General features: G+C 65.4%; 2 protein-coding genes across 4 annotated transcripts; both read right to left on the minus strand.

The window, feature by feature from the left end:
• Positions 1-5,000: 5,000 nt before the first annotated feature.
• DTX3 (deltex E3 ubiquitin ligase 3) lies at positions 5,001-15,152 on the minus strand. Its single transcript, XM_072919538.1, has 5 exons — positions 15,059-15,152; positions 14,353-14,410; positions 10,762-11,396; positions 8,230-8,447; positions 5,001-5,477 (listed from the first exon to the last, which is right to left on the minus strand). The coding sequence occupies exons 2-5, from the start codon at positions 14,363-14,365 to the stop codon at positions 5,402-5,404; spliced, it is 942 nt and encodes a 313-aa protein (XP_072775639.1). The 5' UTR covers positions 14,366-14,410; positions 15,059-15,152; the 3' UTR covers positions 5,001-5,401.
• Positions 15,153-15,766: 614 nt separating this feature from the next.
• Positions 15,767-22,696, minus strand: PIP4K2C (phosphatidylinositol-5-phosphate 4-kinase type 2 gamma). 3 transcript variants are annotated; one of them, XM_072919535.1, is made up of 10 exons: positions 22,507-22,696; positions 21,447-21,544; positions 21,267-21,363; positions 21,055-21,111; positions 18,515-18,661; positions 18,351-18,389; positions 18,093-18,206; positions 17,396-17,645; positions 17,202-17,305; positions 15,767-16,328 (listed from the first exon to the last, which is right to left on the minus strand). In XM_072919535.1, exons 1-10 carry the CDS (start codon positions 22,666-22,668, stop codon positions 16,248-16,250), a joined length of 1,149 nt encoding a protein of 382 aa, XP_072775636.1. In that variant the 5' UTR covers positions 22,669-22,696; the 3' UTR covers positions 15,767-16,247. The 3 variants fall into 3 exon arrangements, with proteins under 3 accessions (XP_072775636.1, XP_072775635.1, XP_072775634.1); XM_072919534.1 differs by having other exon boundaries at positions 21,055-21,195; XM_072919533.1 differs by having other exon boundaries at positions 18,528-18,661; positions 21,055-21,317.
• Positions 22,697-22,719: the final 23 nt, after the last annotated feature.

A 22,719-nucleotide genomic window follows, 5' to 3' on the forward strand; every position in this document is an offset into this window, starting at 1 on the left:
TTCCTCCCCAAATCACCTCAAATTCATCCTCAAATCACCTCAAATTCATCCTCAAATCCCCCCAAATCACCTCAAATTCATCCCCAAATCACCTCAAATTCATCCCCAAATCCCCACAAATTGCCTCAAATTCATCCCCAAATCCCCTTAAATCACTTCAAATTCATCCCCAAATCCCCCCAAGTCACCTCAAATTCCTGCCCAAATTCCTCCCCAAATCCTCCCAAATCACCTCAAAATCCTCCCCAAATCACCTCAAATTCATCCCCAAATCCTCCCAAATCACCTCAAATTCCTCCCCAAATCACCTCACATTTATCCCCAAATCCCCTTAAATCACTTCCAATTCCTCCCCAAATCACCTCAAATTCATCCCCAAATCACCTCAAATCCCTCCCCAAATCCCCCCAAGTCACCTCAAATTCCTCCCCAAATCCTCCCCAAATCACCTCAAATTCATCCCCAAATCCCCACAAATCACCTCAAGTTCCTCCCCAGATCCCCCAAATCCCTGCCCAGGTGCGCTCAGCCTTTACACCATCCACATCATTCCTTATCCCAAACTTTGCATTCAACTTTTACATCGTCCACACCATTCCTTATCCTAAACTTTGCACTGATCCTTTATTTTACACCATCCACACCATTCCTCGTCCCAAACTTTGCATTCACCTTTTACACCGTCCACACCATTCCTTATCCCAAACTTTGCATTCATCTTTTACACCGTTCACACCATTCCTCATCCCAAACTTTGCATTGATCCTTTATTTTACACCATCCACACCGTTCCTCATCCTAAACTTTGCACTGATCCTTTATTTTACACCATCCACAGCATTCCTCATCCCAACCTTTGCATTCACCTTTTACACCGTCCACACCATTCCTTATCCCAAACTTTGCACTGATCCTTTATTTTACACCATCCACACCATTCCTCATCCCAAACTTTGCGTTGATCCTTTATTCTGTACCATCCACACCATTCCTTACCCACACCTTGCACTGATCCTTTATTTTACACCATCCACACCATTCCTCATCCCAAACTTTGCATTCACCTTTTACACCGTCCACACCATTCCTTATCCCAAACTTTGCATTCATCTTTTACACCGTTCACACCATTCCTCATCCCAAACTTTGCATTGATCCTTTATTTTACACCATCCACACCGTTCCTCATCCTAAACTTTGCACTGATCCTTTATTTTACACCATCCACAGCATTCCTCATCCCAACCTTTGCATTCACCTTTTACACCGTCCACACCATTCCTTATCCCAAACTTTGCACTGATCCTTTATTTTACACCATCCACACCATTCCTCATCCCACATCTTCCACTGATCCTTTATTTTACACCATCCACATCATTCCTTATCCCACATCTTCCACTGATCATTTATTCTACACTGTCCACACCATTCCTCATCCCAAACTTTGCATTCACCTTTTACACCGTCCACACCATTCCTTATCCTAAACTTTGCACTGATCCTTTATTTTACACCATCCACATCATTCCTTATCCCACACCTTCCACTCACCCTTTTACACCATCCATACCATTCCTCATCCCAAACTTTGCACTCAGCCTTTATTTTACACCTCGGGTGTTCCCTGGCCGGGTGACCTTCAGTGACCACGGATGCCCACGGCTGAAGGTCCCGGGTTGCTTTTGGGGTGGTTTTTAGCACCCATTGCACCGCTGAAGGTCCCGGGTTGGTTTTGGGGTGGTTTTAGCACCCATTGCACCACTGAAGGTCCAGGTTTGTTTTTGGGGTGTTTTTTTGCACCCATTGCACCGCTGAGTTTCCCTCTGTCTGGGTTTGAAAAGCCAGAGGGGCAGGAGAGAGAGGCAGGAGCCTCCCCTGAAATGGAAAATGTAAACCCCTCCCTCCAAATTGTTGTAATTTTGAAATTAAGGAGCTCTCAGGCTGATATATGGGAGCAGGAATAACAGTTCTTTAGTAGGGAAGAAAATAAAATAAAATTTTAAAAAGCAGCACTACAAAACAGCCCTGCCAGAGTCAGAAATTCCAGAGCCTGGATCGTGCTGGGCTCCTCCCAGGGAACTGCTCCAGAGAAACTTCCAGAGAAACTTCCAGAGAAATTCCAGAGCCTGGATCGTGCTGGGCTCCACCCAGGGAACTGCTCCAGAGAAATTCCAGAGAAACTTCCAGAGAAACTTCCAGAGAAACTTCCAGAGAAATTCCAGAGCCTGGATCGTGCTGGGCTCCTCCCAGGGAACTGCTCCAGAGAAATTCCAGAGAAATTCCAGAGCCTGTGGGGTGCTGGGTGCCTTTCTCCACACTGTTGCAGCTTCCCGGGTCACTCTCAGGCAATCCTTGAGGGAACACCTTTCCCTCACCTTTGACAGGAGTCTCCTGCAGGGGCTGGGGGTCTCTGTCCTCCTCCCACCCCCCTGGCAGTGCCCACAGCCCCGACAGGATCCCAGTTCCATATCCACGACTGACAAAGCATTTTCCCCTCACATATTCCATCACTTTTTCACTGCAGTTCCTCAGGGCTGAACTTCCACCCCACTGGAGCAGAGAATTCCCCAAATCTTGCCCCGTTTTCCCCCACATCCCACAGTGCCATGACTCCCCACCCTTGGGCCTCCCTGGGAATCTCCTCCTTGACTCCCAGCACGGCAGAACCAGGACAGGAACAGGTTTTTCCTGGCATCCAAAGGGAATTCTGGATTCTCCAAAGCTGCTGGAGCAGCCCGAAGGAGGTGAAGGGGGTGGAAGGATGGGGAGAATCCTCCTGCCCCGTTTCTCCCCCTGAGATGGGCACAGGGGGCAGGGCAGGAGAGCAGCTCTGACCCTCCTCCCAAACGCCCCTGGATGTTCTCCTGGCACGGATTAAATCCCTCTCCTTGCTCTGGCAGGGAATGAGGACCTGGAAAAGCCCAGGACACCCCTGAGCACAGGGGCCAAACACACAAATCCTGCCTCGGGGCTGTTTCCAGCCTGCTCTGGGCAGGTTTGGGGTTGTTCCAGCCCTTCGTGCCCCACTTTGGGCTCCAGGAAAGGAGGAATGTGGTCCCCAATTTAGGGACTCCAAAGCAGACCCTGCTCCCCCTCCTGCTCCAGCCTCCTCTAGCCCCCCCCCATATCCCCTACAGCCCCCCATATCCCCTACAGCCCCACATATCCCCTACAGCCCCCCATATCCCCTATAGCCCCCCATATCCCCTACAGCCCCCCCATATCCCCTATAGCCCCCCATATCCCCTCTAGCCCCCCATATCCCCTCTAGCCCCCCCATATCCCCTACAGCCCCCATATCCCCTACAGCCCCCATATCCCCTACAGCCCCCCATATCCCCTCTAGCCCCATATCCCCTACAGCCCCCATATCCCCTACAGCCCCCCATATCCCCTACAGCCCCCCCATATCCCCTACAGCCCCCCCATATCCCCAGGGATACTGGGGAGATGGACACTGGGGAGATGGATACTGGTCCAGACTGGGGAGAGGGACACTGGGGAGAGGGACACTGGGGAGAGGGACACTGGGGAGAGGGACACGGGGCTGGGCTGGGGAGATGGACACTGGTCTGTACTGGGGTGGGGTGGAGTTGGCAGCACAGCCACAGCAGAGGGCCGTGGGCAGGGGCTCAGAGCCCCAGTGCCCAGCGGTGCCCAGCGGTGCCCAGCGGTGCCCTCGGGGCCCACACCGGCACCGGTGTCACTGAACGTTTGTGTCCCTCCACCCGTGACACAGGAACGGGGACCGAGGGCACCTGGACAGGGCCTGGAGGGGCCCCGGGAGAGCTGCAGAGGGACCGGGGACAAGGATGGAGGGACAGGAGCCAGGGGATGGATTGCTGGTGCCAGGGCAGGGATGGGTGGGAGATTGGGCAGGAATTCCTCCCGTGAGGGTGGGCAGGGCTGGGATGGGATGGGATCAGTGGGATCAGTGGGATCAGTGGGATCAGTGGGATCTGTGGGATCAGTGGGATGGGTTGGGATTTATGGGATGGATGGGATGGGATTTATGGGAGGGGATCAATAGGATGGGATGGAATTTATGGGATGGGATGGATAGGATGGGATAGGATTTATGGGATGGATGGGATTTATGGGAGGGGATCAATAGGATGGGACGGGATTTAGGGGATGGATAGGATGGGATGGGATGGGATGGGATGGGATGGGATGGGATGGGATGGGATGGGATGGGATGGGATGGGATGGGATGGGATGGGATGGGATGGGATGGGATGGGATGGGATGGGATGGGATGGGATGGGATGGGATGGGATCAATGGGGTAAATGGGATGGAATGGGATCTGTGGGATCAGTAGGATGGGATGGGATTTAGGGGATGGATGGGATGGGATTTATGGGATGGGATAGGATTTATGGGATGGATGGGATGGGATTTATGGGAGGGGATCAATGGGATGGGATGGGATTTAGGGGATGGATAGGATAGGATGGGATGGGATGGGATTGATGGGATGGGATGGGATGGGATGGGATGGGATGGGATGGGATCAGTGGGATCAGTGGGATGGGTTGGGATTTAGGGGATGGATGGGATAAATGAGATGGGATAGGATTTATGGGATGGATGGGATGGGATTTATGGGAGGGGATCAATAGGATGGGATGGGATTTAGGGGATGGATGGGACGGAATTTATGGGATGGATGGGATGGGATGGGATGGAATTTATGGGATGGATAGGATGGGATGGGATGGGATTGATGGGATGGGATGGGCTTTAGGGTCCCTCCTGACCCAGTCCACCCCAAAATCCCCCTGACCGCAGGTCCAGCCCACTGCCCACACCCCAAAATCCCAATGTTTCATCCCGATTTCCCATCCCAGTGTCCCATCCCAGTATCCCACCCCAGTGTTTCCATCCTGCTGTCCCACCCCAAAATCCCCCAAATCCCGCGTCCCCTGTCCCCAACCCCCCTCCAGATCTGCCCCCCATGATCCCGGTGCCCCCCAGCACCCCCCAATCCATCAATCCATTGCATATTTTTATTGGATCAAACTTACACACCTGGGGGGGAAATAAAAAATAAATAACCCCCCCCGAGGGTGGGACCCCCGCGGGATTTGGGGGGAGCAGAGACCCCCCATCTGTCGGGGGTCGGGGCTATGTACAGGGGTCCGTCTGTCCGTGCTGTGGGGGGCTTGACCCCCTCTTTGTGCCCCCCACACCAGCCGGGGGGGCTGGGGGTGTATGGGGGGATCCCCCACACGGGGGGTCCCACTGAATGGGGGCTCCCTCTGCCCAGGGGGTGCTCCTCCCACCCCGGGGTGCCCCTTTGTAAGGGGGGATCCCCCTGCCTGGGGGTCCCACGGGGGTCTTTGCTGCCTCCTGGGGGGGGGTCCCGGTGCATGGGGGGACCCCCTGACCCCCCCTCAGTCCTCGGTGATGCCCTTGGCCCGCAGCTCCTCCTGCACCCGGGCGAGGTACGTGGGGTCGGGGTACCCGAACCTGGGGGCACAGGGGGGAGTGGGTCAGGCTGTGCCCCCCAGATGCCCCCCTCGGTGCCCCCTAGATGCCCCCCAGATGCCCCCAGGTGCCCCCCGGTGCCCCCCAACCCCCCTGGTGTCCCCCCCAGTCCCCCCCAGATGCCCCCCAGGTGCCTCCCGGTGCCCCCCCGGTGCCCCCCAACCCCCCAGATGCCCCCAGATGCCCCCAAGCTGCCCCCCAGGTGCCCCCAGGTGCCCCCCAGATACCCCCCGGTGCCCCCCAGTGCGCCCCGTTGCCCCCAGGTGCCCCTAGGTGCCCCCCAACCCCCCTGATATCCCCCCCGGTCCCCCCCAGGTGCCCCCCAACCCCCCAGGTGCCCCCCGATGCCCCCCAGGTGCCCCCAGGTGCCCCCCAGGTGCCCCCCAACCCCCCCAGATGCCCCCAGATGCCCCCAGCTACCCCCCAGATGCCCCCAGATGCCCCCCGATGCCCCCCAGATGCCCCCAGATACCCCCCAGGTGCCCCCAGATGCCCCCAGATACCCCCCCGGTGCCCCCCAGTGCCCCCCAGATGCCCCCAGATGCCCCCCAGGTGCCCCCCAGTTCCCCCTCGGTGCCCCCAGGTGCCCCCAGATGCCCCCCAGATGCCCCCCGGTGCCCCCCCGGTTCCCCCCAGATGCCCCCAACCCCCCCAGATGCCCCCAGATGCCCCCAGGTGCCCCCCAGATGCCCCCAGATGCCCCCAGGTGCCCGCCAGGTGCCCCCCAGTGCCCCCCAGGTGCCCCCCAGGTGTCCCCCATGTCCATGGGTGCCCATCAGCCCCCCAGGTGCCCCCACATCCCCGTGCTGGATGGTGCCCCCCAACCCCCCAGTGCCCCCCAGATGCCCCCCAGCTGCCCCCCGGTGCCCCCCAGGTGCCCCCCAGGTGCCCCCCGATGCCCCCAGATGCCCCCAGGTGCCCCCCAGATGCCCCCAGCCCCCCCAGATGCCCCCCGGTGCCCCCCCGGTGCCCCCCAGTGCCCCAAACCCCCCCAGTGCCCCCCAGTGCCCCCCCCCAGGTGCCCCCCAGATGCCCCCAGATGCCCCCCAGATGCCCCCAGGTGCCCCCCAGATGCCCCCCGGTCCCCCCCAGATGCCCCCCAGGTGCCCCCTGGGGCCCCCCCAGATGCCCCCCGGTGCCCCCCAACCCCCCTGGTGTCCCCCCCGGTCCCCCCCAGGTGTCCCCCCAGCTGCCCCTGGTGCCCCCCAGGTGCCCCCAGATGCCCTCCAGATGCCCCCAGGTGCCCCCCAGGTGCCCCCCAACCCCCCTGGTGTCCCTCCCGGTCCCCCCCCGTTGCCCCTCGGTGCCCCCCAGGTGCCCCCCCGGTGCCCCCCAGGTGCCCCCCGGTGCCCCCAGCTGCCCCTCGGTGCCCCCCAGTGCCCCTAGTTGCCCCCCAGGTGCCCCCAGGTGCCCCCAGATGCCCCCAGCTGCCCCTCGGTGCCCCCCAGATGCCCCCAGCTGCCCCCCGGTGTCCCCCGGTGCCCCCAGCTGCCCCCCAGCTGCCCCCCAACCCCCCCAGGTGCCCCCCAGATGCCCCCAGGTGCCCCCCAGATGCCCCCAGGTGCCCCCCAGATGCCCCCAGTTCCCCCCCGGTGCCCCCAGATGCCCCCTCGGTGCCCCCCAGATGCCCCCAGATGCCCCCAGATGCCCCCCCGGTGCCCCCCAGATGCCCCCTGGTGCCCCCAGGTGCCCCCCAGGTACCCCCCAGATGCCCCCCAGCTGCCCCCCAGATGCCCCCAGATGCCCCCCAGATGCCCCCCAGATGCCCCCAGGTGCCCCCCAGGTGCCCCCCGGTCCCCCCCAGGTGCCCCCAGCTGCCCCCCAACACCCCCAGATGCCCCCAGGTGCCCCCCAACCCCCCCAGCTGCCCCCCAGATGCCCCCAGTTGCCCCCAGATGCCCCCAGCTGCCCCTCGGTGCCCCCCAGCTGCCCCCAAGTGCCCCCCCAGGTGCTCCCCACGTCCATGGGTGCCCATCAGCCCCCCAGGTGCCCCCACATCACCGTGCTGGATGGTGCCCCCCAACCCCCCAGATGCCCCCCAGGTGCCCCCCGATGCCCCCCAGGTGCCCCCCAGATGCCCCCCGGTGCCCCCCAGGTGTTCCCCAGACGCCCCCAGGTGCCCCCCAGTGCCCCCCAGCCCCCCTGGTGTCCCCCCCAGTCCCCCCCAGATGCCCCCCAGGTGCCCCCCGGTGCCCCCCAACCCCCCTGGTGTCCCCCCCGATGCCCCCCGGTGCCCCCCAGGTGCCCCCCAGATGCCCCCAGGTACCCCTCCGATGCCCCCCAACCCCCCCCGATGCCCCCCCGGTCCCCCCCAGGTGCCCCCCCGGTGCTCCCCCGGTGCCCCCCAACCCCCCCAACCCCCCCAGGTACCCCCCAGCTGCCCCCCAGGTGCCCCCCAGATGCCCCCAGTACCCCCCAGGTGCCCCCAGTACCCCCCAGGTGCCCCCCCAGGTGCCCCCCACGTCCATGGGTGCCCATCAGCCCCCCAGGTGCCCCCACATCACCGTGCTGGATGGTGCCCCCCAACCCCCCGGTGCCCCCCAGATGCCCCCCGGTGCCCCCCAGATGCCCCCCGGTGCCCCTCGGTGCCCCCCCGATGCCCCCCAACCCCCCCAGTGCCCCCCAGATGCCCCCCAGATGCCCCCCAGGTGCCCCCCAACCCCCCTGATATCCCCCCAGGTGCCCCCCAGATTCCCCCAGATGCCCCCCAGTGCCCCCCCGGTGCCCCCCGCACAGCTGGGGCCCGCCGGTGCAGTTGGTCTTGTGGTGGATGTCGTTCCAGGTGATGACGTTGGCACGGCCGGTGGTCAGCGAGGTGCCCACGGTGAAGGTGAGGCGCTGGGCGAAGGCCTTGCGGAACAGCCCCAGCACCTTGTTGCCCTCGGGGCAGTCGGGCAGGTACGCCACGCGCGTGGTGCCCGGGTACCGCACGCCCGGGTTGGGGTGCTCCACCTGCAGGGGCGGGCACAGGTGAGGGGGCAGTGCCCAGGTGGTGCCAGGGAACTGTACCCCCGGGTTGGGGTGCTCCACCTGCACGGGGTGGGCACAGGTAAGGGGGCAGCGATGGGCACAGGTAAGGGGGGCACAGGTGAGGGGGCAGGGACGGGACAGGGGCACCGGTGTCAGTGCCCAGGTGGTGCCCAGGTACCACACACCTGCACAGGGTGGGCACAGGTGAGGGGGCAGGGACAGGACAGGGGCACAGGTGAGGGGGGCAGTGCCCAGGTGGTGCCCAGGTACCACACCCCTGCATGGGGTGGGCACAGGTGAGGGGGCACAGGTTTGGGAGCTCCACCTGCACAGAGTGGGGCACAGGTGAGGGGGGCACAGGTAAGGGGGGCAGCGATGGGCACAGGTAAGGGGGGCAGCGATGGGCACAGGTAAGGGGGCAGCGATGGGCACAGGTAAGGGGGCAGTGATGGGCACAGGTAAGGGGCAGCGATGGGCACAGGTAAGGGGGCACTGCAGCCAGGGACACCTGCCAGGATGTGTGGGCAGCCCAGGGATGCTGGGTACACCCAGCAGGGTTTGGGGGCACCCAGGGGTGCTGGGGACACAGAGGTGGATTAGGAGCATTTGGGGCAAGCAGGGGCACGGAGGGCACAGGACTGGGCTGGGGCACCCATCGCGGTTTTGGAGCACCCAGGGGTGCTGGGGACACCCAGCAGGATTTGGGGACACCCAGGGGCACCGGGGGGCACAGAGGTGAACCTGGGGCATTGGGGGCACCATCGGGGCACAGGGGGCATTGAGCTGAACCTGGGGCATTGGGGGCACCATCAGGACACTGGGGTCACCATTGGGATGCTGGGGGCACTGGGGGCACTGGGGGCACCATCGGGGCACTGGGGGCACCATTGGGGCACTGGGGGCACCATCGGGACACTGGGGGCACCATCAGGGCATTGCGGGCACCATCGGGGCGCTGGGGGCACCATCGGGACACTGGGGTCACCATTGGGATGCTGGGGGCACCATCAGGGCATTGCGGGCACCATCGGGGCGCTGGGGGCACCATCGGGACACTGGGGTCACCATTGGGATGCTGGGGGCACCATTGGGGCACAGGGGTCACCATCGGGGCACTGGGGGCACCATTGGGGCACTGGGGGCACCATCAGGGCACCGAGGGCACCATCGGGGCACTGGGGGCACCATCGGGGCACTGGGGGCACTGAGCTGAACCTGAGGCATTGGGGGCACCAAGCTGAACTTGGGGCACTGGGGGCACCATTGGGGCACTGGGGGCACCATCGGGGCACTGGGGGCATTGAGCTGAACCTGGGGCACAGGGGGCTCTGAGCTGAACCTGGGGCACTGGGGGCACCATTGGGGCACTGGGGGCACCATTGGGGCACTGGGGGCACCATTGGGGCACTGGGGGCACCATTGGGGCATTGGGGGCACCATCGGGGCAGTGGGGTCACCGAGCTGAACCTGGGGCACTGGGGGCACTGGGGGCACCATCGGGGCACTGGGGGCATCGAGGTGAACCTGGGGCATTGGGGGCACCATCAGGGCACTGGGGACACCATGGGGCACTGGGGGCACCATCGGGGCACTGGGGGCACCATCGGGGCACTGGGGGCACCATTGGGGCATTGGGGGCATCGAGCTGAACCTGGAGCACTGGGGGCACCATCGGGGCACTGGTGGCACCATCAGGGCACTGGGGGCATTGAGGTGAACCTGGGGCATTGGGGGCATCATCGGGGCATTGGGGGCACCATCGGGGCACTGGGGGCACCGAGCTTAACCTGGGGCATTGGGGGCACTGGGGGCACCATCGGGGCATTGGGGGCACCGAGCTGAACACAGGGGCACTGAGCTGAACCTGGGGCATTGGGGGCACCATTGGGGCACTGGGGGCACCATTGGGGCATTGGGGGCACTGAGCTGAACCTGGGGCATTGGGGGCACCATCAGGGCATTGGGGACACCCTCGGGACACTGGGGGCACCATTGGGACCCTGTGGGCACCATCGGGTCACTGGGGGCACAGGGCTGAACCTGGGGCATTGGGGTCACCATCGGGGCACTGGGGGCACCGAGCTGAACCTGGGGCATTGGGGGCACTGGGGTCACCATCGGGACACCAGGGGCACCATGGGGGCACTGGGGGCACAGAGCTGAACCTGGGGCACTGCGGGCACATTGGGGGCACTGGGGGCACCATTGGGTCACTGGGGGGCACAGGACTGGCCCAGGACCACCCAGGCCATTTGTGATCACCAGTACCCACCCAGCCGTGCCCACACTCACTCACCCCCTGCACGCCGGGCGGGAAGACGTACTGGATGATGATGGTGCCGAAGGCCTCGTAGCCGGGCAGCGGCAGCGCGGCGTCGCGGCTCACCAGCATGCGCCCGTCGGGGGGCTGGTTGCCCACCAGCTGCCCGTAGAAGCGGCCGCAGACGGGGCAGGCGGAGCGCACCTGCAGCGCCCGCGCGATGCACTCCCCGCAGAACGAGTGCCGGCAGCGCTCCAGCGTGCGCGGGCACCGCATCTCGCCCAGGCAGATCGGGCACTGCCGCTCCGGCTCCTCGTCCCGCGCCGCGCCCGAACCGGCGGCACCCACGGGTGGCTCGGAGCAGACCCCCGGTGTCTCACCGTGCCGCTGGTTGCGCTTCTTCAGCTCCTTCTCGGTCTCCTTGAGCAGCGCCTTGAGGGCTTTGCGGGCCGGGCAGAGCGCGGAGCTGCCCGGGGGGGTGGCGCAGAGCTGCAGCACGTAGAGCTCGGGGGTCTCGCCGTCCACCAGGATCCGCACCCGCGCCTCCTGCGCCAGCAGCGCCAGGCGCGCCGCGCGCTCCCGCGTCACGAACTCCCACACACGTTTGGGAACCGTCACCCGGCTCTTGGAGGGGCCGCCGCAGCCCGACATCCTCGACAGCACGAATGACACTGCGGGGACGGAGCGGGGGAGTCGGGGCACGGCAGCGAGAGGATCGGAGCGGGCACGGGTACCGGGGAGTGGGCACAGGCATCCCGGAATGGGCACGGGTACACCAGAACGGCACCGAGCGGATCGGAGCGGGCACGGGCACCGGGGAATGGGCACGGGCACCCCGGAACTGTCACGGGTACCCCAGAGCAGCCACGGGCACCCCACATCAGCCACGGGCATCCCAGAGCACCCACGGGCACCGCGGAATGGCCACGGGCACCCCAGAGAACCCCACATCAGCCACGGGCACCCCAGAGCAGCCACGGGTCCCCAGAACTGTCACGGGCACCCCAGAACACCCCAGAACAGCCACGGGCACCCCACAACAGCCACGGGCACCCCACATCAGCCACGGGCACCCCAGAATAGCCACGGACACCCCAGAGCACCCACGGGCACCTCAGAGCACCCACGGGCACCCCAGAACTACCACAGGCACCGCGGAACGGCCACGGGCACCCCAGAACTGCCACGGGCACCCCGGAACAGCCACGAGCACCCCACAACACCCCAAAGCAGCCACGGGCACCGCGGAACTGTCACGGGCACCCCGGAACAGCCACGGGCACCCCAGAACTGCCACAGGCACCCCGGAACACCCCAGAACAGCCACGGGCACCCTGGAACTGTCACGGGCACCCCGGAACTGCCACGGGCACCACGGAACTGCCACGGGCACCCCAGAGCACCCCACATCAGCCACGGGCACCCCACAACAGCCACGGGCACCGCGGAACTGTCACGGGCACCCCGGAACAGCCACGGGCACCCCGTAACTGCCATGGGCACCCCAGAACAGCCACGGGCACCCCGGAACAGCCACGGGCACCGCGGAACGGGCACAGGCACCCCGGAACTGCCACGGGCACCCCACGACACCCCAAAGCAGCCACGGGCACCCCAGAACTGTCACGGGCACCGCGGAACGGCCACGGGCACCCCAGAGCAGCCCACATCAGCCACGGGCACCCCAGAGCACCCCGGAGCAGCCACGGGCACCCCGGAACTGTCACGGGCACTGCGGAACTGCCACAGGCACCCCAGAGCACCCCAGAACAGCCACGGGCACCCCAGAATGGGCACGGGCACCCCAGAGCAGCCACAGGCACCCCAGAGCACCCCACATCAGCCACGGGCACCCCGGAACAGCCACGGGCACCCCACAACACCCCAGAGAAGCCACGGGCACCCCGGAACAGCCACAGGCACCCCAAAACACCTGGGAGCGAGCACAGGCACCCCAAAACACCGGGGCTGGGCACGGACACCGCAAAACACCCACAGACACCCCAAATTATCAGGGGCTGGGCACGAACCCCAAAACACCCATGGGCACCCCAAAACAGCCACGGACACCCCAAAACAGCCACGGACACCCCAAAACCCCCAGGGACTGGGCATGGGACCCCCAAAACCCCCAGGGACTGGGAATGGGACCCCCAAAACCCCCAGGGACTGGGCACAGGACCCCCAAAACCGCCAGGGACTGGGTACAGGACCCCCAAAACTCCTCTGAGACTGGACATGGACCCCAAAAACCTCCCAGAGTCTGAGCACAGGACCCCCAAAACTTCTGACACTGGCATGGACCCCCCCAAACCCCTCTGAGACTGGACATGGACCCCCAAAATCCTCTGTCATTGGGATGGACCCCCCCAAACCCCTCTGAGTCTGGGCATGGGCCCCCCAAAACCCCTCTGACACTGGGCATGGGCCCCCCAAATCCTCTGAGACGGGATATCGACCCCAAAAACTCTCAGAGACTGAGCACGGACCCCCAAAACTTCTGACACTGGGGATGGACCCCCCCCAAACCCCTCTGAGTTTGGGCATGGACCCCCAAAATCCTCTGTCATTGGGGTGGACCCCCCCAAACCCCTCTGAGACTGGGCATGGGCCCCCCAAAACCCTTCTGAGACTGGACATGGACCCCAAAAAAGTCTCAGAGTCTGAGCACAGACCCCCAAAACTTCTGACACTGGCATGGATCCCCAAAAACCCCTCTGAGACTGGGCATGGGCCCCCCAAAACCCTTCTGAGACTGGGCATGGACCCCAAAATCCTCTGTCATTGGGGTGGACCCCCCAAACCCCTCTGAGTCTGGGCATGGACCCCCCAAAATCCTTCTGAGACTGGGCATGCACCCCCAAAATCCTCTGTCATTGGGGTGGACCCCCCAAAACCTCTCAGAGCCAGGGCATGGACCCCCCAAAATCCTTCTGAGATTGGGCATGGACCCCCCAAAATCCTCTGAGACTGGGCATGGGCCCCCAAAATCCTCTGTCATTGGGCATGGGCCCCCAAAATCCTTCTGAGACTGGGCATGGACCCCCAAAATCCTCTGTCATTGGGGTGGGGGCCCCCAAAATCCTCTGTCATTGGGGTGGACCCCCCAAAACCCCTCTGAGACTGGGCATGGACCCCCAAAATCCTCTGTCATTGGGGTGGGGGCCCCCAAAATCCTCTGTCATTGGGGTGGACCCCCCCCAAACCCCTCTGAGACTGGGCATGGACCCCCAAAACCTCTCAGAGCCAGGGCATGCACCCCCCAAACCCTTCTGAGACTGGGCATGGACCCCCAAATCCTCTGAGACTGGACATGGACCCCAAAAACCTCCCAGAGTCTGAGCACAGGACCCCAAAACCCTCTGAGACTGGGCATGGACCCCCAAAATCCTCTGTCATTGGGGTGGACCCCCCCAAAATCCTTCTGAGACTGGGCATGCACCCCAAAATCCTCTGGCACTGGGCATGGACACTTCAGGACCCCAGAGCCTGGGGACTGTGGGTCACCCCAAAACCCAAACCCCAGCAAAATCTGCAGGTGATCCCCCCAAAACCCCCCCAAACTGCCCAGAGCCCGGGGAGAAGGGTCCGAGGGGGGTCCCCAGAGCGGGGGTCCCCCACACCCACCTGGTGAGCCCATGGGGGGACAGGAGCGGAGGCGATCAGCAGAGCCACGAGCCCGGGGCTGGGGGGACACGGGGGGACACGGGGGGGTCACAGATGGGCCCCACCACCCCCAGACCCATTTTGGGGGCTCCTCAACCCCCTCGGTACCCCCCGGTGCCCCCCGGTGCCCCCCATCCCCCCGAGGGCTCCACGGGGCGGGATGGGCCCGGAATGGGGGGGACAGGCCTGGGGGAGATGGGGGGTCCCGGTAAGGCCCGGGGGGGGCAGGGCAGGCCCGGGGGGGGGCAGGGCAGGCCCGGGGGTCCCGGTAAGGCCCGGGGGTCCCGGTAAGGCCCGGGGGGGGCAGGGCAGGCCCGGGGGTCCCGGTAAGGCCCGGGGGTCCCGGTAAGGCCCGGGGCGGACGGGCGGGCCCGGAGGTGACAGGACGGCCCGGGGGGTCCCGCTGAGGCTCGGGGCGGGGACAGGACAAGCCCGGGGAAGGTCCCGAGGGGGAGCCGGTGAGTCCCGATGGGGCCCGGGGCGGTTCGGGGGTCCCGGTAAGGCCCAAGGGGATCGGGCAGGCCCGGGGAGGGGCCCGGGGGTCGCCGCGGTGCATGCAGCGGCAGGCCCGGGGCGGGGGCGCGGTGGGGCCGGTGTCCCGGTGTCCCGGTGTCCCGGTGTCCCGGTGTCCCGTGTCCCGGTGTCCCGGTCCCGGTCCCGCACCCACCGGGCCCGGGCGGGCGCAGCATGGCGGGCGCGTCCGACGGCTCACGTGACCGCGCGGGGCGGGGCTGCCATGGCAACGGGGGCGGGGCTGCCATGGCAACGGGGGCGGGGCTGGGCTGCCATGGCAACAGGGGCGGGGCCGCCATGGCAATGGGGCGGGGCTGCCATGGCAACGGGGGCGAGGCTGCCACGGCAACAAGGGCGGGGCCGGCGGGAAAGGCGTCGCCATGGCAACGCGCCTGGGGGCGTGGCCGGGGGCGTGGCCTGAGCGAAGGGGGCGTGGCCTTCAGCCGGGAATTGGGGGGGGTCCCCGGGAAATGGGGAGCGGGGGTTGGGGGGCACAGGGGGGAAGGGGGAGCGGGGGTTGGGGGGCACAGGGGGGAAGGGGGAGCGGGGGTTGGGGGGCACAGGGGGGAAGGAAAGGGGGAGCGGGGTTTGGGGGGCGCAGGGGGAAATGGGGAGCGGGAGTTGGGGGGCACAGGGGGAAAGGGGGGAAGGAAAGGGGGAAAGGGGGTTGGGGGGCACAGGGGGAAAGGGGGGAAGGAAAGGGGGAGCGGGGGTTGGGGGGCACAGGGGGAAGGGGGAGAGGGGGTTGGGGGGCACAGGGGGAAAGGGGGAGCGGTGGTTGGGGGGCACAGGGGAAATGGGGAGCGGAGGGTTGGGGGGCACAGGGGGCTCAGAGGGGCGCAGGGAACAGGGCACACGCAGGGCCGGTTCAATAATTTATTTCTCGGTACAGAGAGGGGAAAGGACCCCACAAATGGGGTGGGGGGGGGGATACGACACTCCCACAAATGGAAAACGGGGGTCCCGTCCCCCCCCCGGGGGTCCCACCAGGCCGCTGCAGTAAGGGGGGGAGCTGTGCAGCCCCCCAGGTCCCACACGGAGGGGGGCAGGGAGTGTCCCCCAGCCCCCCTGGGAAGTGGGGTGGGGGCTGCACCCCACCCGGGCAGCCATGGGGGGGGGGTCCCTTTCACCCCCCAACTTTGGGGCAAGTAGTGTTTGACCCCCTCCAGCTTGGGGAGGGGGCAGAAGGGTCCCAGAGCCCCTTGTGCAGGGGGGGCACCCCAGAGCCCCCCAGGACCCCCTTAAGGGGGTTAAGGCACTTGATAGTGACGCCCCACTGCGGGTGGGGGGCACAGGGGGTCCTGTGGGGTTTTGGTCCCGCGGGGGGGGCGGGTGGGCGCCCCTCAGGCGAAGATGTTGGTGATGAAGTCGAGGAAGCGTTTGGCGTATTGCTCGGGGTGCACCGTGGAGATCTCGGCTCCGGCCTGGGGGGCAGCGCTCAGAGCCCACCCAGGACTGAGCCCTGCCCAAAACCCCCCGGGAGCGACCCCCAGACCCCCCCACAGCCACCCCAGCCTCCCAAAAAACCAACGGGGAGCCAGCCCTGCCACCCCCAGGTGGGAAATGCCACCCCCAGTTCAGGGTGCCCTCCCCTGAACTGGAAAGTGCCCTCCCTCCCATTTTGGGGTGCCCTCCCTCCCATTTTGGGGCACCCTCCCCCAGTTTGGGGTGCCCTCCCCCAGCTCGGGGTGCCTTCCCCCATTTTGGGGTGCCCTCCCTCCCATTTTGGGGCACCCTCCCCCAGTTTGGGGTGCCCTCCCCCAGCTCGGGGTGCCTTCCCCCATTTTGGGGTGCCCTTCCCCAGTTTGGGGTGCCCTCCCCCAGCTCGGGGTGCCCTCCCCAGTTCGGGGTGCCCTCCCCTAGTTCGGGGTGCCCTCCCCCAGTTCGGGGTGCCCTCCCCCAGCTCGGGGTGCCCTCCCCCAGTTTGGGGTGCCCTCCCCAGTTTGGGGTGCCCTCCCCCAGCTCGGGGTGCCCTCCCCCAGTTCGGGGTGCCCTCCCCCAGTTTGGGGTGCCCTCCCCAGTTCGGGGTGCCCTCCCCAGTTTGGGGTGCCCTTCCCCAGTTTGGGGTGCCCCTCCCCAGTTTGGGGTGCCCCTCCCCAGTTTGGGGTGCCCTCCCCCAGCTCGGGGTGCCCTCCCCCAGTTCGGGGTGCCCTCCCCCAGTTTGGGATGCCCTCCCCCAGTTTGGGGTGCCCTCCCCCAGTTTGGGGTGCCCTTCCCCAGTTTGGGGTGCCCTCCCCCACCTCGGGGTGCCCTCCCCCAGTTCGGGGTGCCCTCCCCCACCTCGGGGTGCCCCTCACCCCGTGTTTGACCGTCTTGGCCGCGTGTGCCGCCTTCTTGCGGGCGTCGTACTGGGTGAGGACGTCGATGAGCCCCATGAAATAAACCTCACGCCGGGGGGCTCCTGGGGGGCACAGCCGGGGGGGCTCAGCGCTCCCTGCACCCCTAAACCCCCCGGGGACCCCCTGGGACCCCCCAGAGCCCCCCAGCTCACCCTCAGCCCCACGCAGGGCGTACACGTCCACGCAGGGGTCAAACTCGCCGGGCCCCAGGGGCCGGTAGGAGTTGAGGAGCCCCCCCAGACCCTCTGGAGAGGTGCTGTAGGGGCCCCCCAGCCCCCCCTCATCGCCCCCACCCCCGGGCTCCTCTTCCTCCAGCTCCTCCTCCTCCTCCTGCTCGCCCCGTCCCACCTCGTGGATGCCCAGGAGCAGGCTGTAGTCCATCAGCTTCTGCTGCACCAGGAACTGAGAGGACATGGCAAAACCCCCGTGGGCTTCACCCCAAAACCCCCGCGGGCTTCACCCCAAAACCCCCGTGGGCTTCACCCCAAAACCCCCGTGGGCTTCACCCCAAAACCCCCACGGGCTTCACCCCAAAACCCCCACGGGCTTCACCCCAAAACCCCCAGGGCTGGGAGGGTGAGGAAGGGACCCCCACAGCCGTCAAATACAGGACAAGGTCCCCAAAACCCCCTGGAATCTCAGGGCTGGGGGGACAACCAAGGGGTTGTTAGGGGTGGGGGACACTCATGGCTGCAGGGAGACCCCCCAAAACCCCTCAGAGGTGGGGCACAGGGGAGCCTCGCCCCCAAAAACCCTCAGAGCTGGGCACTGGGAGGCCAAACAAGGCTGATTTGGGGTGGGGAGACAGCCCCCCTCAATCCCCTGGGGGTGCAGCCCCCCTGTCCCCACCTCCACGTCCCTCTTGAGCTTGTCCATGAACTCGCGCTGCTGCTCCTCCTCCACGAACACCTTCTCGTTCTTGTTGAGGAAATCCACGTCCTTCAGCGTGGGCAGCTCCTTGCCCTGGGTAGAGGGACACCCCTGAACTGGGGGGGACACCCCAAAGCCGTGACACCCCCAAGGATGCGTCCCTGGGGGTCACAGCCCCTCCTGAGGGAAAACAAAGCCTAGAGACCCCCCCCCAAATTTGGGGGTTCACAGCGGTACCTTCTCCTTGTCACTGGCCTCTCTGTCCACCAGGGAGCCCTGCAGAGGAGGGACAGAGGTGACAGGAGGGACAGAGGTGGAGAGGAGGGACAGAGGTGACAGGAGGATTTTGGGGGGTGGCTGCCCCAGAGAGGAATCAAGGGGGCTCAGGGGACCCCCGATACCTTCAGGTCGTACTTCCTGTGCACGGGCAGGCGGTGGCTGAACAGGTTCCTCATCACCAGCAGGTACGTGTCCTCGCTGTCCACGCTCACGCGGTACATGCCCAGAAACCGCGGCAGCAGCGTGTGCCCATGGCACTGCACCACGTACTGCGGGGACACGGGGACACGGGGGGACACACGGTGACACACGGTGACACACAGTGACACGCGGTGACACACGGTGACACAGCCCGTGGCACTGCACCACGTACTGTGGGGACAGGGGACACGGGGGGACACGCGGTGACACACGGTGACACAGTGACACAGCCCGTGGCACTGCACCACGTACTGCGGGGACAGGGGACACGGGGACACGGTGACACACAGTGACACAGCCCGTGGCACTGCACCACGTACTGCGGGGACAGGGGACACGGGGACACGGTGACACACAGTGACACAGCCCGTGGCACTGCACCACGTACTGCGGGGACACAGGGACACGGTGACACACGGTGACACAGTGACACAGCCCGTGGCACTGCACCATGTACTGCGGGGACAGGGACACGGGGGGACACGGTGACACACAGTGACACACGGTGACACAGCCCGTGGCACTGCACCACGTACTGCGGGGACACGGGGACACGGTGATACAGTGACACAGCCCAGGACACATGGGTGACACAGGTGACACAGGTGACACAGCCCAGGACACACAGGTGACACAGGTGACATATCCTACCACACACAGGTGACACAGGTGACACAGATGACACATCCCACGGCACACAGGTGACACAGGTGACACAGCCCAGGACACACAGGTGCCACAGGTGCCACAGGTGACACAGATGACATGGGTGACACATCCCATGACACACAGGTGACACAGGTGACACAGCCCAGGACACACAGGTGACACAGGTGACACAGGTCACACAGCCCAGGACACACAGGTGACACACAGGTGACACAGGTGACACATCCCATGACACACGGGTGACACATCCCAGGACACACAGGTGACACACAGATGACACATCCCACGACACACAGGTGCCACAGGTGACACAGATGACACAGGTAACACATCCCATGACACACAGGACACACAGGTGACACACAGGTGCCACAGGTGACACATCCCAGGGCACACAGGTGACACAGCCCAGGACACACAGGTGACACAGGTGACACAGCCCAGGACACACAGGTGACACACAGGTGACACAGGTGACACATCCCAGGACACACAGGTGACACACTCCAGGGCACACAGGTGACACGGGTGACACAGGTGATACAGGTGACACAGGTGACACAGGTGACACACAGTGACACATCCCAGGACACACAGGTGACACAGGTGACACAGATGACACATCCTACCAAACACAGGTGACACAGGTGACATGGGTGACACATCCCAGCACACACAGGTGACACAGGTGACACACAGGTGACACAGGTGACACAGGTAACACACAGGTGACACAGGTGACACACAGGTGACATATCCTACCACACACAGGTGACACACAGGTGACACAGGTGACACAGGTAACACACAGGTGACACACAGATGACACACAGGTGACACAGGTGACACAGGTGACACAGGTGCCACAGGTGACACATCCCACGACACACAGGTGACACACAGGTGACAACCCAGGACACACAGGTGACACACTGGTGACACAGGTGACACAGCCCAGGACACACAGATGACACAGGTGACACATCCCAGGGCACACAGGTGACACATGTGACACATCCCAGGACACACAGGTGACACACAGGTGACACGGGTGACACAGGTGACACATCCTACCACACACAGGTGACACACAGGTGATACAGGTGACACATCCCATGACACACAGGTGACACAGATGACACAGGTGCCACAGGTGACACAGGTAACACATCCCAGGACACACAGGTGACACACAGGTCACACATCCCACGACACACAGGTGACACATCCCAGGGCACACCGGTGACATATCCCAGGACACACAGGTGACACACAGGTGACACACAGGTGACACAGGTGACACACAGGACACACAGATGACACAGGTGACATATTCTACCACACACAGGTGACACAGGTGACACACAGGTGACACAGGTGACACAGGTGACACAGCCCAGGACACACAGGTGACACAGGTGACACACAGGTGACATGGGTGACACATCCCAGGACACACAGGTGCCACAGGTGACACAGATGACACAGGTGCCACAGGTGACACACAGGTGACACACAGGTGACACAGATGACACATCCCATGACACACAGGTGACACAGGTGACACAGCCCAGGACACACAGCTGACACACCCAACGACACACAGGTGACACAGGTGACACACAGGTGCCACACAGGTGACACAGGTGACACAGGTGACATATCCTACCACACACAGGTGACACAGGTGACACAGATGACACATCCCAGGACACACAGATGACACAGATGACACAGGTGACAGGTGACACAGGTGCCACAGGTGCCACAGGTGCCACCCCCCAGCCCATACCTGGTGGTAGCGCGCCAGCAGCCCGTGCACATCCGCCACGTCCTCGCTGCTCAGCTCCTTCAGCACCAGCGTGCGGTCGGCCGAGAGCAGCAGCCGGCGCCCGCCGCCCGCCCCGCGCGGGGGGCACCGTGCCAGGGACACCTGGGGGCACGCAGCGAGGGCACAGCTGGCCCCGAGCCCGGGCACGCCCCCCCAGGTGCCCCCCAGCCCACCTGGTAGTCCTGGTCGTCCACGCCGAAGCGCTCGCGCAGGTTGCGGAACACCTGGGGACAGTATTCCTTGAACTTGAAGTGGCTGGGCAGGTTCTCCCTGAGGTTTGGGGGGTTCAGGTGAGTTTTTGGGGTGCCCCCGCTGCGGGATGGTGCCCCCAGTGCCCCCCTCGGTGCCCTCACCTGTTGAACAGGTGGTTGTTGACTTTGATTTTGGAGCTGGCTTTGAAATCGTCCGGCAGCAGCATCACGGGCAGCGGCACCTGGCTCAGCTCGGTGATCTGGGGAGGGGGCAGTGGGACCCCCAGGGTGAGTGGGACCCCCGGGAACCACCCCCAGGGCCGGTGGGACCCCCGGGAACTGCCCCCAGGGCCGGTGGGACCCCCGGGAACCGCCCCCAGGCACCCCCAGGGTCAGTGGGACCCCCGGGAACCGCCCCCAGGGACAGTGGGACCCCCGGGAACCGCCCCCAGGGCCGGTGGGACCCCCGGGAACCGCCCCCAGGGCCAGTGGGACCCCCGGGAACCGCCCCCAGGGACAGTGGGACCCCCGGGAACCACCCCCAGGGACAGTGGGACCCCCGGGAACCGCCCCCAGGGCCAGTGGGACCCCCGGGAACAGCCCCCAGGGACAGTGGGACCCCCGGGAACCGCCCCCAGGGCCAGTGGGACCCCCGGGAACCACCCCCAGGCACCCCCCGGGGCCACTGGGACCCCCGGGAACTGCCCCCAGGGCCGGTGGGACCCCCGGGAACCGCCCCCAGGGCCGGTGGGACCCCTGGGAACCACCCCCGGGGCCCGTGGGACCCCCGGGAACCGCCCCCAGGGCCAGTGGGACCCCCGGGAACCGCCCCCAGGGACAGTGGGACCCCCGGGAACCGCCCCCAGGGCCGGTGGGACCCCCAGGAACTGCCCCCAGGCACCCCCCAGGGGTCGGTGGGACCCCCGGGAACCACCCCCAGGCACCCCCAGGGCCAGTGGGACCCCCGGGAACTGCCCCCAGGCACCCCCAGGGCCGGTGGGACCCCCGGGAACCGCCCCCAGGAACCCCCCGGGGCCGCTGGGACCCCCGGGAACCGCTCCCAGGGCCGGTGGGACCCCCAGGTGTGGGGATGGGGGCAGTGGGGATCCGGGGGCACGGAAATGCCGGGTGGGGGACTGGGCCCGGCGCTGCGGACCGGGGATCTCAAGGGAGACAGCACACGGGGTACCGGGGCCGGGTTCGGGTCCCGTCCGGGTCTGACCTGGTGCGTGACCCCCCAGGCCAGCACGGCCAGCAGCGGGTCCGCGGCCCGCGGCAGCTTCACTCGCTGCGGCACGAAGCGCTTCTGCTTCTTCTTCGTGCGGGCGGCGCCGGGACCGGGCCCGGAACCGGGACACGAACCCGCCGCCGCCACCGCCGCCATGGCCGCCGCTGTCACTTCCGCTTTCGCTTCCGCTTCCGCCCGGCCGCTTCC

The sequence above is a fragment of the Taeniopygia guttata genome, chromosome 29 (genome assembly GCF_048771995.1).
Source record: "Taeniopygia guttata chromosome 29, bTaeGut7.mat, whole genome shotgun sequence".
NCBI classification, from domain to species: domain Eukaryota; kingdom Metazoa; phylum Chordata; class Aves; order Passeriformes; family Estrildidae; genus Taeniopygia; species Taeniopygia guttata.